This window comes from Lipotes vexillifer, unplaced genomic scaffold (assembly GCF_000442215.2).
Source record: "Lipotes vexillifer unplaced genomic scaffold, Lipotes_vexillifer_v1.1 scaffold61, whole genome shotgun sequence".
In the NCBI taxonomy this organism is placed as follows: domain Eukaryota; kingdom Metazoa; phylum Chordata; class Mammalia; order Artiodactyla; family Lipotidae; genus Lipotes; species Lipotes vexillifer.
The window spans coordinates 656,710-671,893 of NW_006787051.1; the positions used below are offsets into that span (position 1 = coordinate 656,710).

General features: G+C 39.9%; 1 protein-coding gene across 1 annotated transcript in view; it reads right to left on the reverse strand.

The window, feature by feature from the left end:
- Window positions 1–11,955: 11,955 nt before the first annotated feature.
- Window positions 11,956–15,184, reverse strand: part of LOC103072864 (olfactory receptor 6A2) — an 8,920-nt gene continuing 5,691 nt past the window's right edge. The window contains 1 exon segment of the mRNA XM_082931161.1: window positions 11,956–11,989. Within this exon segment, the coding sequence (XP_082787287.1) occupies window positions 11,956–11,989 (34 nt within the window).

Here is a 15,184-nt window from a genome sequence, read left to right on the forward strand (position 1 = left end):
TTGCGGTACGCGGGCCTCTCACTGTTGTGGCCTCTCCCGTTGCGGAGCGCAGGCTCTGGACGCACAGGCTCAGCGGCCATGGCTCACGGGCCCAGCCGCCCCGCGGCATGCGGGATCTTCCCGGACGGGGGCACGAACCCGTATCCCCTGCATCGGCAGGCGGACTCTCAACCACTGCGCCACCAGGGAAGCCCTTTACTGCCAGTTTTTAACTTATGTTCTCTTTGAAAAATTCTAGCCTTATTCTGAATAAACTGAGGGAAAAGGAATTCACCCAGACCTTTGCAGTGATACTAGAGAGAGCCAGTAATCCACCCAGGGTTCCATCCAGGACTGAAACTAGAGCGAGGCAAGAGAGGAACCCAGGGTAGAATGGAAATTGAGAGTGAGAGAGTGCTTAAATTTTGTGCTCTAGGTGCCTCACTTGCTTCACCCTAATTTCAGCCCTACTTTCAGCTTCGGCTAAAAATCCTGAGGAATGGGCCAGTCCATCTCTAATCCATTGATTACAGAGAGAAGGGCAGCTGAGATCACTGGGTCTCTCTTGCCTGGCATTTTCCCCTGATCCTTTCCTTTTAGTTGGCTCATCTGTGGCTAAGAGAATATGTCTTTTGAGGGAGTCTCTTGAAATCTGGTGGGTGATACTTGCCAACGAAGAAAGGGGGTGGGTGGTATTTCTCCTCTTGCCCTCTTCTTTCTTTTGCCTAGTCAAATAATTAAAATGACATAAGACAGATTAACAGTAGAAAATCAAATTTAATACATATATATGGAGGATTAACATAAGCATGAGAAATTTGAAAGACAGTAAGGCAAGATGAGGTACATTTATTTATCTTACAGGACTAAGGAGAAGGAGGTAGGGGTCTGGGATTTCAAAGGGAAATAAGGTGATTCACAGGGAAATGTAGAGATGTAATGTTTGTTAAACAAATGTTTACTGGGCCATCTAGAGGTAATGGGATACAGAAGGACTTTGATCCAACTGGCCTTGCTAAGTTCCTCCCTGTCTACCACTCCTAGTTCATAATATACTGTAGTTATCTATAGTGTTATATAGTTATCTATAGTGATATCTCCCTCCTGGAACAGTCTGTCTATATTAAATTATCTTAGGCAGTTGGGTGGAAGTTCCAAGGTTCTTCCTGAGTCTTTTGGACCTTGCTTGTCTGGAAATAATCTGCATGGCAGTGTGGCACATCTTGAGGCAACCTTCACTGAATCCCATCAAAAGAGAGGAAGACAGGGAAGAAAAATCAGATAACCTAGGTGTTTTAGTAAAAACACAGTTTTCCTTTGTTTCAGTGCCAGATGCATGGAGGGTTTTCCCCACAGCAAGCAATTCTGCAACACCAGCCTGTTGTCCTACAATTTAACTTGATTCTGACACTATGTATCTTCCTAGATATACTGTTGGATCCCACAGTTTAAGGGCTCAGTCCCAGGAGACTGCTGCTGGCTTCAGATGCCAATTGCAAGTAGTAGGTCCCCAGGTTACCCTCAAATTCTGTCTGACTTGGCTACAAATCAGAAGTTCCCAAGACCGCCTCTTCAGGTTTGATGTATTTGCTAGAGCGGCTCATAGAACTCAGGGAACACTTACTTATGTTTACTAAAGGTCTGGGTGGGTTCTGAGTGCAGGAGGTTCTGTCTCTGTGGAGTTGGGATACATCACCCTCTTGGTATGTGGATGTGTTCACCAAACTGAAAACTCTCCAAACCCCATGCTATTGGGATTTTATGGAGGCTGTCACACATAATATTGATCTATTGTTAATTTCATTTCCAACCCCTCTCCCCTCTCTGGAGAATGGAGAGTGGAGGCCTGAAAATATGAAACTTCTAATCATGGCTTTGTCTTTCTGGTGACCATCACCCATCCAGGAGCCCACCCAGAGTTGCCTCATTAGAAAAAAATATACTTCTACCAGTCTTATAACTTAGGAATTTATGAGTTTGAAGAACCCTGTGTCAGGAACTGGGACAAAGATCAAGTATATATTTCTTATTATAAATCACTATATCATAAAGGGAAAGACACAGAGGCATCAGATCCTGCCCTCAGTGGACTTCTCTCCCTATCTTTCAGGGCAGTGCCCAGCTGCAACCAATAGTGCTTTGCTTGCCAGACAAGGTAGAAAGGAAGAACATCCTCCTTTTCTCCTGTGAACCCTGAGATTTTCCTGCTTCTGCTGTCTGATCATACCTCCAATCTACTCACTTCAGAAAACATGAATTTCTGAGAGAATATTCAGGTGGCATTATCATTGCAGATGACAGGGATACAAAAATTTGGGCTGACTTGCCAGTTAAGGGATAGCTATTGACATTAGTCTCCTTGAAGTCATGTATTTATATGGAAAGTGGACTTAAACTCCATTGTCACCACTTTCTAACTATGCAACCTTGGGCCACTCATTTAATCTTTCAGTTTTTCAGTAACTAAGCTGGACCCTGAGGCCTTCCCAGGACAGAACTGCCTGCCCTCCCATGTGCTCAACCTGCCTTGTTTGTAGTAAAGCTTTAGTCTCCCAGGAGTCCCCTGAGGAGGCCTGGCTCACGAATTAATGATTTAAAGAATGTAAACTTGTAGTAACAAAAAAATAGCAGTTGGGCCAGGAGAACTGGTAACAATGTAAACAATAGGTCAGCCATATAGCAAAGTCACAGAATCTTTAGTTCCCTCCTGAAGTACATAGATAATGGTGTCTGATGCAACTTCCTGAGTTGTTTTGCAGATACTATAAAACACCCACCAGATTTAAGAAGTTAACTGCGTGATGACTGTGAGCACATGGCCCCCAGACTGACTGGAGTCTGAAGACTGATGATGTTAACCCCTGTGACACCACCCTGTTACCTCACCTTCAACCAATCTGAGAATTATGCACAAGCTGATCATGCACCTGTGATTCTCTCCCTCACCTTGCCTTAAAAAAAAAAGACTTTCCTGAAATCAATTGGGGTATTTGGACCTTTTGAGCATTAGCTGCTCATACTCCTTGTGTGGCCCTGAAATAAGCACAGCACATTGCTTCACCACAACCTGATGTCAAGAGATTGGCTTTACTATACGAGTGCTAGGGGACTCAAGTTTAGTTCAGTAACATTTCATGTTACTACTTTTCATTGTATTGATGAAATGAGACAATTCTGGGCTTAACCTAAAGTAGGGGCTCAAAAAATTAATTCTTTCCATCTCTTCTTCCTATTCAAGTCCTGCTTAAAGGACCCTCCAGTGTAAACTCCATCTCAGCCTCAGATGGGGATATTGAAACTGTTTATGAAAAACAGAAGATGGAATTCAAGAAAGCTTCCATCACCAAGCCAAGAGGAGAACCTCCTATGCCTTTCTAGACATTATGACAATTTTTATAATTGATGGTATTGAATACTCTATAATCCAGGATAAATATACACCAATATGAATCTAGAAAAGTAAATGTAGAGAATTTGTAGTGGATGGGGATTTAGGGTGGCCCCTATTTGAAGAAGCTGAGGGATTTTCAGAATGGCCAGGTGGAGTGCAAAGGGCAATCAAGTCAGAAGCTTAATTTGGAGGAGTGGCCACCATGGAAGTGGTAAGGATGGACTTAGGGAATAGCTGCCAGTAATATGGGAGCAGTTGTGGACTTTGCTCACTCTGAAAGGGATTCAACTGCATTCTGGTACCATTAGTGAATATTGAGAGCATTAGAAGAGATTACTAATTACTAATGGTACCCCTCAGGTTTGGGGTCATATTGAGGGGGAAGCAGATCCAGGATTTTTGTTAGTTTGGTCAAATAGAGACTTGGAGTTGATGTAATTTGGGATACCATTTTAGGGGAATATTTTTGAACCCTCAAACTGGTTATCCTAGATATCTTGTTTACATATCCAATTCAAGCAAGTCTTACTGGTTCTACCATCAAAATATATCCTGAATCAGGCCACAGACCATGTGTAGCACTAACCACCATCCTAATAGAAGCTGCTATCATCTCTTTCCTGGATTGTTGCAGTAGTCTTCTAACTCATTCCCTTGTATTGTCATTGTCATTGTAGTCTACCCCATCTCTCTCAGTCTATTCTCCACACAGTATGGAGAGTGACCCTTTTAAATTGAAAGCAAGATATCACTCCTCTGCTTAGAAATCTCCAGGAGCATCCCATCTCACTCTTAGCAAAAGTAACACTTCTTGCAATGTCCCACAAGGCCCTATATCAGTTTCCTCTCTGACCACTCTGTCCCTTGTTTTTTTGTGCTACAGCTATACTGGCTTCCTTGTTGGTCTTCAGGCATGCTTCCATCTTGGGGCCTTTGCTCTTATTCTGTTGGAAGAATTTTTTTTTTCCAGTCATACCTTCACTTTCTACAGAATTATGCTCATATTTCACTGTACCCGGAAAAGTCTTTCCTGATGACCCTATATTAAATAGCAGTCCTTTATGCCCAGTACTCATTAACCTCTTTATTTTGCTATAATTTTTTCTTCTTAACACTTATCATCATCTAACATACTATTTATTTGCTTGTTTACTTATTGTCTCTTTCCACTAGAATGTAAGTTTTATAAAAATAAGGACTTTATCTTTTTCTTTGTTTTAACTCTTGAGTCACTACCTTTTAGAATAGTAGCTAGAACAGAGAATGCGGCTCAATGATTTTTGAACATATAAAATAGTAATAGTTTCTTTATTTTACCAAAATTGGATCATATTATATACATCTATTTATAATTTACTTTGTTTATTTAATATGTTCTCATATTTTTTCTCTGTAGATGTACAAGGAGTTGCCTCATTTTTGTTTATTTCTGTATTAAATTCTGTTGAAAAGATCACTTTTCTTCTTAGCAAGCTCAAAGTAATGAACTTTTAAATGGTTTTCACATTTTGTTTTTATGTGCAATTCTATGACAAGTACTTTCCATAATTAGCTAGTATGTGTTTATATATTTACTTAGAATAAATTCCTAGAAGTAAAACTGTTAGGTCATGTCCTTGTTTAAGGCTTTTGATATACATTATGAAATTGTCCTCCAGTGTACTAGTTTATATTTCTACCAGCAGTATATAGACTTTTCCATTTCCATACTCGCTGGTTAACAGTGGCATAATTATTTATTTTAACTTCTGTTAACTTTTTATTTTGTTTCTTTTTAAGCTTATTTGGATATTAATGACATCTAAGATTTATTTATATTTTTTATTTCAGCTGTTTGGTTATGCATTTTAATATTCTACCCATTATCCTATGATGTGTTTATTTTTTCATGTTTACTTATACATTTTAAAATAAACTACATATTAAGGATGGCAGATATTTTTTCTTTTCTGTTGTATCTTTAAATGTAATTGTTTTTGTTTTGCTTTATTTTTGCTATGTAAAAGTTTTAAATTTATATGAAATCAGAGCTGTTGATATTTTCCTTAATATTGTCTGGTTTTGGTTTTATTACAAGGTCTTTCTCACTGAAATAGTATAAGTTACTCAAAATATTTGTCACTTCTATGGGATTTTTGTACATTTGGATTTTTATGTAAAGTATGTGTCATTATCTATCAAATATTTTTCTAAATGATATACCATTTTTTTCCACCCACATTTGTTGAACACCCCTCCTTTCTGTACTTACATGAAATGCTGACTTTATCTTATATCAAATTTCTGTTTTTGGTCTTTTTCATTGAATTCTTTGATCTTTTAACTTTTGCTTAATAGCATACCATTTTAGTTGCTTGTGCTTTATAAATAAGTGTAATATAGCATAAAATGTGAACAATTTTCTCATCATTATTAATCTTTTAATTGTTATTTAATGGATATTCTTATAAAATTATCCTTTCGGGTGATCTTTATAATTATTTGGTCAACTTCTCTTATGAATTCTGAATATAATTTTTAGTATCTTCTTCTAGCCAAAGATCCACCTGAAGGGAACTTCTTAAGGTCTCTCTCTCTTTCTGCCTCTGACCTGACCTCATCTTTTTGATGACTTTATAAGGGGCTGTGTGATCTTTTTAGTAATTTTTGTCTGTCTTTGCTTTGTCACTCCCACTAAGGATGCAATGCTCTTGTATTCATTTTTATTCTGCTTGCAGTTGGCAGAACTCTTAGATTATAATATGTGGTCAGGAGATAATTTCTGAATGAATTGATGATTTTTCTCTCTGTCCTTCTCTAAACTGAAGTTTCTGCAGCTTTATGGGGGGATAATACTGTGCAGAAGTTTCACTAAGAGAAACAGATAGAATAACAAGTTTAGTGGGCCTAGCACAGGGCCCTACCAAACAGTTAAGCTTTGTTTTTTGTTTCCCTCTCCTTTGCTGTGGCATCATCATGGTAAGAAAAGAATGAGGATTTTTCAGCCAGATATATTTAGCTTCATTATTTTTTTGTTTTGTTTTTGAAGGTGACTTTATTGAAGTATAATTCTTAAAATAAAATTCACCAATTTTAAGTACATAACTGATGAGTCTTAATGAGTATATTCCATCATATAATCACCACTAGGTTAACAATATAGAACATTTCCATCATTCACAATTTCCCTCTTGCCCCTGTGCAGTGGATCACCTCTCCCAACCCAGAGCCCCAGGAGACTACTGATCTGCTTTTCATCACCATAGTTGTGTTTGTTGTAGAATTTCATTTAAATTGAGTCATATAGTGCATATTTTATGGTGTCTGGCTTCTGTCATTTTGTTTTTGACATTATGGTTGCATTTAGCAGTGGTTTCTTTAATCACCTGTTTGTTTTTTTGTTTGTTTGCTTGTTTCTTACTGAGTATTCTATTGTATGGATATACCACAATTTGTTTATCTATTAATTCTTGATAGCTGAAGGTTATTTCCAGTTTGAAGTTACTACGAAGAAGCTGCAATGGGCATTAGATTATAACTCTTCCTATGGATATGTTTTCATTTCTCTTGGTTAAATAACAGTAAATGGGAATGCTGTGTTTTGTTTTGTTTTGTTTTCTTTGACATCTTTATTGGAGTATAATTGCTGTACAGTGTTGTGTTAGTGTCTTCTGTACAACGAAGTGAATCAGCTATATGTATACATATATCCCCATATCCCCTCCCTCTTGAGCCTCCCTCCCACCCTCCCCATCTCACCCCTCTAGGTCCTCACAAAGCTTCAAGCTGATCTCCCTGTGCTATGCAGCAGCTTCCCACTAGCTACCGATTTTACATTTGGTAGTGTATATATGTCAGTGCTACTCTCTCACTTCGTCCCTAGCTTCATTATTGAACCTCCCTGGTTCAATACTGTATGGGTTAATGCAGATATATCCCTCATTTTATGGTCTATATCTTAGTCTACACTCAAACCAGGTTGTAACCCTGAAGATCAAATCTGGGCAGACAGGATCCCTTTTCTTCTATTTGTAATTTGAACTTCTGTGACCCTCCAGAAGGAAGAGACCACATAACTTGTTCTGTGCCTTTCAGGCTTTTCTTCACTATCTTGTGCTTAATTGTGCTCCAATTTGTGAATATGTCTTTGCTGTCCCTCTGTGCTGGGAGGATGCAGGGGGTGGAACCAGACCAGATGTTGCCCTGCTTCTCATTTCCCCGAAATGAAACTTCAGCGTGGCTTTGCAAGTAATGTTTGTTTGTCTCAATCATTTAAATCATTTAATGGAGAAAATATCCATAGATTCAAAAACAGTCTTACACAAATGTTCACATTTCTTACTTGGCTTCTTCCTTGTTAATCATTGCAGAATTTCTGTTTCATTTCTCAGTACCCAGAAATAAGCCGACTTTTACTGTCAGTAGGGATTTTGGCTAGAGCAGAAAACATTTGTCTAAAATATGGCTTTAAGTGAATAGATATTGTACTCTTCTTTACTTCATAATTGAAAAACCCCAGGACATCTCTGAGAAGGAAACAAACTTTCAAACATTGATCCAGTGACAGCTGCCTTTCAACCAAGTTAGAGTTTGGAAAGATAGAGCCTCTAGCATTTGAAAAAGTTGAAGTTGACCTGTTTTTCTAAGTATAAAGTATAGAAATTGTGATATTTGAGTCACCAGGTAGTCTACTCATTTCCCATTTGTAGTATCTGGTGATGTTAGAAGGCTGCAGCAATGAGCTGTCTCCTGATTAGGTTCCCTGGATTTTCACCTGTCTCTCTTTCTCTATCTTCCCTCCACTCCACCTTCAGGACACTGGGGGTTAGAAGATTGTGGTGGGTAGGAGATAGAATTCACATCGTGGAATTCCTGGCTCCAGGCTTTCTGAGCAGGGGAGCATGTTCTTCATTGTATGGGTTGTCTTCGAGTTTCTGACTCAGTTGATTCTCTTGTGTATGTTTGTGTGGGGGTGAATCTGCTCACGTTTTGTGAGCAGCTCAGGCTGTGGCTTACCCTGGCCTGCTTTATCCACTATCAGTCTTGCATCCATTTTCAAAATCTCCCACACCCTCTTCTGTTCTCATTGTTATATTTACATTAAAAAGGTTTCTGTGTTTGTTACTATCATTTTAGCAGAGTCTCTGAAGGGAAAGGGAATAAATATGTGAGTTCAGTCTGTCATCTTTCCTTGGAACCCTATTGGCTATTAAACTGGCTAATACCAGGAATTCCCTGGTGGTCCAGTGATGAAGTCTTGGCACGTCCACTGCTGAGGGCAGAGGTTCAATCCCTGGTTGGGGAAGTAAGGGAAGTAAGATCCCGTAGGCCGCACAGTGTGGCCAAAAAAATTAAAAAATATATATACACACATACACAGGCTAACGACTCTTTCTTTTTCAAAAATCCCTTCATCTGCCACCTCGTATACCTTCACCTATCACTCTGCCTTCATCCTTGGCTTCTCAGAAACTTTGTGAAAGAATTATCTATGCTCATTCTCTTTACTTTCTCACATTCTGCTCTCTCCTACCCGCTCCTGGCTGATATCTGCTGTGTCGGTGTACTTAAACAGCTCTGGATATGGCTATCAGTAGCTTCCATATTGCTCAAGAGGCAGGTTTGTTTGTTTGTTTTGTTTTAGTGTTCTCCTTATCCTTAGGAGGTGTTAAAGTTCAACTGAGTAAATTTTAAAGATCTCTTTGGCTTTATTTAATGATTCACGTGCAGGTCAGAGTCCAATCTAGTAGACAGAAGAGATCTCTGAAGAGCTATACAGTGAAGTAATTTTATAGACAGTGGGGAAAAGGAACAAGAAAGCTGTACTAGGCAAAAAGGCAGATTGGTTATTTCCTTATAGGAATGGCAAAGATTTATCAGGCGGATTACCTAACCAGTGCTGATCAGGCAATTCCTGATTGACTGACTCAATTTTGGGCCTGTTATCTTGTTGTTTGTTTTTTTTTGCTGTATGCGGGCCTCACACTCTCCCGTTGCGGAGCACAGGCTCCGGACGCGCAGGCTCAGCGGCCGTGGCTCACGGGCGCAGCCGTTCCACGGCATGTGGGATCCTCCCGGACCGGGGCACAAACCCATGTCCCCTGCATCGGCAGGCGGACTCTCAACCATTGCGCCACCAGGGAAGCCCTGTTATCTTGTTTTTAACAGACCGTGTGACAGTATTCCTGTTTCTTGAAACCACCATTGACTTTCATGACACAGCATTTTTCTTGTTTTCCCCCTTTGCGAATCTGGCTGCACTTCTCTTCTGCTGGCTTTGCAAGCTCATCGCACTCTGTAGAGACAAGCACTACTGTATTTCGTTATGGCCTCATTGTAGAACCTTCCTCATCTACTCTGTACTCTCACTCTAAATGACCCCTTGTCTTCACTGGTCAACCATATGCAAATTATTTTCTTATTTGTCTGTCAAGCGTTGTGTCAGAGTTCTATCCAAGGGATTTATTACAGGGTTGTGATCTCATGGAATAAAATGACTGTTGCCTCTGTGATTAGTGCTGGGCCTGAAGTCACCAGGACAGGCACTTGGGGAGGTAGGATGAACATGACATGGGGGAGGATAATGGTAAACTGGAATCCATGAGGATGAGCTGAAGACTGTTTTGGTCTCTTACAGCCTCCAGTCATCCTATCACCTAACTCTGATAATTCAGGTGATCTGCAAAAGAAGCTGGTGCCCTTTATCACAATGTTAAACTCCTACCTAGCCTACATGTCAGATAAGATGAAAGAGGGAAGCTGGATGGGAGCTGATGGAGGTGTCGCCTGAACCACTGCCCCACATCTACAAGGTGAGTCAGTGACAACATCTGTGAGCTGCAATAGTGTCCCTAATCAACTTTCTACATGGAATACAAAGAATATAGCTGCTTCACCTCTGCCTTCTAAATCTCACACAGAATATCTCTGTGGTCTACACTAACCTTGAACTACAAAGGGAAGGAAGTTCTAGAAAATGTAGTTTCACTTTAACTAAGTAGACACAGGACAACTCCACTACAAGTCTTGAGTTACAGGCCCATAAAACTGGGGTGACCACATAGTTTGCTTTTTAAATGGAGCATTTAGAGAGTGAAACAAGATGAGGCAAATGCTACAATCCTCACAACAATCCAGGCCATCTATTTCAGAACATATACTCTAAACCTGCAAATCATCTACTCTAGAGTGGACCTCTCAAAGTATTTCCTCTAAGTGCAGTTTCTGACGCTAGTCAACTTTACTCTTATTTGCTGTAATCCTATCCTCATTCTAAGTTGTATTAAAGAGACACATTTCTATGGCAACCAAAATTTTTTCCCTGGCTTTTACAGTCTCCTGGCATGATGGTCTCTCTAATAATGCGCTCTAAATATATTGTTTTCCTATTTTCCTGTTTTCCATTTACTTCCGCTTTTTTCCCCCATGGAATCTTCTCAGTTTAAGTGAGTTTTAAACTTTGGCTTCTTTGTCTGTGTTTTTAAATCGGTATATGGGCTTTGTGTATGTACTAATGGCCTTGTAGTTTAATTTGGGGGGCACCATAATTTCAGGAGTTTGTCTAAATTGCATCAATTCATTTGGTGATTAAAAGCCTATTTGTTTTCAAATTCACATTTGAAAGTTTTTCATTACTTTTTTTTTTTTTGCGGTACACAGGCCTCTCACTGTTGTGGCCTCTCCCGTTGCAGAGCACAGGCTCTGGACGCGCAGGCTCAGCGGCCATGGCTCACGGGCCCAGCTGCTCCGGGGCATGTGGGATCCTCCCAGACCGGGGCACGAACCCGTGTCTCCCGCATCGGCTGGCGGACTCTCAACCACTGCGCCACCAGGGAAGCCCTTTCATTACTTTTTTTTGTTTTTTGCGGCACACGGCCCTCTCACTGTTGTGGCCTCTCCCGTTGTGGCCTTTCCCGTTGTGGAGCACAGGCTCCGGACGCGCAGGCTCAGCAGCCATGGCTCACAGGGCCAACCGCTCCACGGCATGTGGGATCTTCCCGGACCGGGGCACGAACCCGTGTCCCCTGCATCGGAAGGCGGACTCTCAACCGCTGCGCCACCAGGGAAGCCCTTTCATTACTTTTTGATCTCAGAGAAGCATCCCACCTAAAATATTTTTCAGAACAGAGATAGAGGATTGGAAATTCCTGGGTTCAGTGGATCTTTTCCTTTGCTAAACAAGATTGTCCTCTCTCTTCAAAATGTTCTCCTTGATGAGTCAATATTCCATCATTCTCAGGAAAATGGGAGAAATTTTAAAAAGGAATTAAAAGCCAGATAGGAAAGCAGAGATTCATGGCTGAATGCTGGAAAATTTATCTCAAATGACTGCTTTATGTTTATAGTGATCATTTAAGAAATATGGATACCTAAAAACTTGGAGGAAAAATCCAAGAAGAGGAGGAAACCAGATCAGGAACAGACTAATGTAAGATGAGCCATGGTCTGAAGTAGAACACAGTTGAATCTGTATTCCATGCATGGAGTCAACACACACAGGAAAATAACCAAGAAGTGACCTTTTCAACAGTATGATTCAAAGACATGTTTGGTAGAAGAGGAAGTCATGTCTTTGAATGACACTGAGAAGTAGCCACTTTAAACTGTCACAAATAAATATCATTACTAGCTTTCTTGGGAAGTATAAATTATTGAAATGATAAATATTTCTTAATTAAAAATATAACTTGAAGCAATAGTTTTCCTGCAGACTAGATCTTGGAGTAACTGTTTCTTCTAGGAGTGGTCAGATTTACCAAGTATGTGAAGAAAAACTTTCTGTCCTCTTGACTTCAGTGCTTCCACCTGCACAAGTGGAGAAGGAGCCCCAGAGCTCTGTGTTGTCTTGGCAAGATCCCTTTATTTATCAGTAGTTTCCCAAACTCACAACTCTGCTGTCACTCTCTGCCTTGAGCCTAAACAGTTAACCCCAGATTTACGGGTTGACTTGTGTCCCCAAAAGATACGTTAATAAATCCTCACCCCCCCAGTTGCTCAGAAGGTGACCTTATTTGGAAATAGGGTGATTCCAGAAGTAATTAGTTAAGATGAGGTCATATTGGAGTAGGGTGGTCCTTAATCCAATATAACTGGTATCCTTGTCAGAAGAGGAGAAAGAGACACACAGGCAGAATACCATGTGATGATGGAGGCAGAGATTGAGGTGCTGTAACTGCAAGTCCGGGAATGCCTAAGGTTGCCAGCAAATCACCAAAAAAATTGAAGAGGCAAAGGAAGATTCTTCCCTACCGGTTTCAGATAAAGGATGGCTCTGCTGACACCTTGATTTTGAACTTCTAGCCTCCAGAAACTTGAGACAATGAATTTCTGTTGTTTTAAGCCACCAGTCTGTGGTACTTTGTTACTGTAGCCCTAGGCAACTAATATACACGGTATATGCTTATGTCCTTCATCTCTATGCTTGATACAAGAAACCCATGGCATACAGTTCAGCGTATACCTCTGTATGTTAAATCCTCATACGATTTAAACAGCCTCCTTTTGACTATATCTCATGCCCCTGTCTAAATCTGAAATCTTTTTCTTGTGTCCTGTGAAACATGAGGTCAGACAGCAAAGCGAAACCAGACTTTCCTGTAAAGTCAAAGCTTCCTGTACTAACATCGCAAATATATCTGGCACATTCCCTTCTAAGGAATTTTAAACTTGCTGTTATCTTCGTTCAGAATGCTCTTCTCTCAGATAACTGAATGACTCCCTCTTTCAATTCCTTTAGGTCTTTAATTCAATATAACTTTCTCAGAGAGGCCTTTCTAATCACTTTATGTGAAGTTGCCAACCTATGCTTGCTATTCCCTTTCTATTTCTCTTCCCTGATGTATTTTTTGAAGTATAGTTGATTTACAATATTATATTAGTTTCAGGTATACAATACAGTGATTCAATATTTTTATAGATTATACTCAATTTAAACTTATTACAAAATAATGGCCATATTTCCCTCTGCTGTACAATATATCCTTTTTGCTTATTTATTTTATACATAGTAGTTTGTATCTCTTAATCCCTTACCCTTTTCATCCCTGATGTGTTTTTTACCTTAGCACTTTCCACCATAAAATGTAAATTATAATTTATTTTGTTTGGAAGGAAAAATTCAATAGGGTGTTGTATAAAATTGATATAAACACCTAATAATAACTTAAATGAACTATTAAAAAGTGCTGACCTGAAAGAAATAGACTGCAAGATATTTCTCCAACAAAGATGGGTTTATTCAGGATCAGCAGAGAATTGCAATTTGGGGTCTGCATCTTTGGCAAGCCACATGCAAGTCCCCACACAGTAAGGGAAGGAGAATACTTTTATAGAAGGAGCAAGGAAGTTGGGAAGGCCATAGTAAACAAAGAATCCATGGCTTTTCATGTTTGAGTCCTTGACAGGAACAAAGAGGAATCTTCCTGCTTCCTGTTGGACTCTGCTATTGTCCCAGAGTGTGAGAGCTTCCTCTTTGGTCTCCTGACTCTATTTAATTGAGGTTGCTGTTTATTATTTTTTTTACACTTTTCCCCTGTTTATCAAGATTTTTCTCTGAAAGCATTGCTGATCGAGTCAGGTTTTCCAATTTCAGTGGCTTTTTTTGCCCATCTGTGCCAGGAAGCACCTTTCTTCCTGTAAGTGTACTGTGAGTGTAGGGTCTCACATTGGAGGGAAAGTGCACAGATTGGAAACCTATTGGAGTCACATCTGAGTAACGAGGGGTAAGAGGGAGAACTCTCAGGCACTTTTTATCTGAACCCCATATGTTATCAAGATCATAGACATTGAAGGTCATCTGAAGTTTTATGTCATCATCAAAGGTTTGGTGACAGGCTTCCAACAAACCTAATCTGGATATCTTGGGAAAACTGTCTCATCCAATGTCATCTGATTCAGTTCTGTGAAATCTTTACTTTCAGGTCACCAGTTGATGTGCTGTCCAATCAGGATTTGATGCTTTCTTTACATATGTCATGTGAATCCAAGAGTCTATCTATTCCTTGGAGTTTGGTGACACAAGGACTGGTTAGCAGTGCCTGAAAGAGACCTCTCCAACTAGGTTGAGGAGACCTCTTCTGGAGGTACCTTTTCCAAAAGATGAAATCTCCAGGTTGCAAACTTTGATGCTTAAGATCTTTGTCTCTTGAAAGTGCACTATGAAATTATTGATGTACCAAAATATGGTTATTTTTAATAGAAGCAATTAGGCCTTTGCAATATCAGAGTATCTCTCCTTTTATCAGCTTTGGATCAAAAGAAGCAGGAGCCAAGTGCATTGGCCATCCTGTGACTCTCTCAAAGGGTGAGAGCTTATGAGTTCCAAAAAGGGTAGATCTGAAATGTAGAAGGACCAACAGCAATGATATTGGCCAAGGTATTTGGAGGGCCTGTACAAATTTTGCAAATTGAATCTCAATAATGCTGTTTGTATGTTTGACTAAACCAGAGCATTGAGGGTGATAAGCAAAGTGAATATGTTGTAAAACCAGCATAGTTGTTGAAGTATCTGGCCAGTAAAATGGGTTTCTTGGTCATTATTAAGTTTGAGAGGAGTTTCCTAGGTAGGGATTATCTTTTCCAGAAGGACTTTGGCCAGAGAAAAGGCCTTTCTGCAAGGGGAGGCTTCAGTCTAGTGTGAAGATATACAGATCATGACTAAAACATATTTCTACCCATTAGACAGAGGAAGTTGTATGAAATATATTGACCAAACCTCAAATGATCCATTAGGCAGTTTAAATTGTTTAGGAACAGTACAAACAGGCTTCCTTGCGTTGCACTTTGGGCAAGTGGAACAAGTGAGGTAGGCACTCTTTGCAACCTTGTTACTCTTTC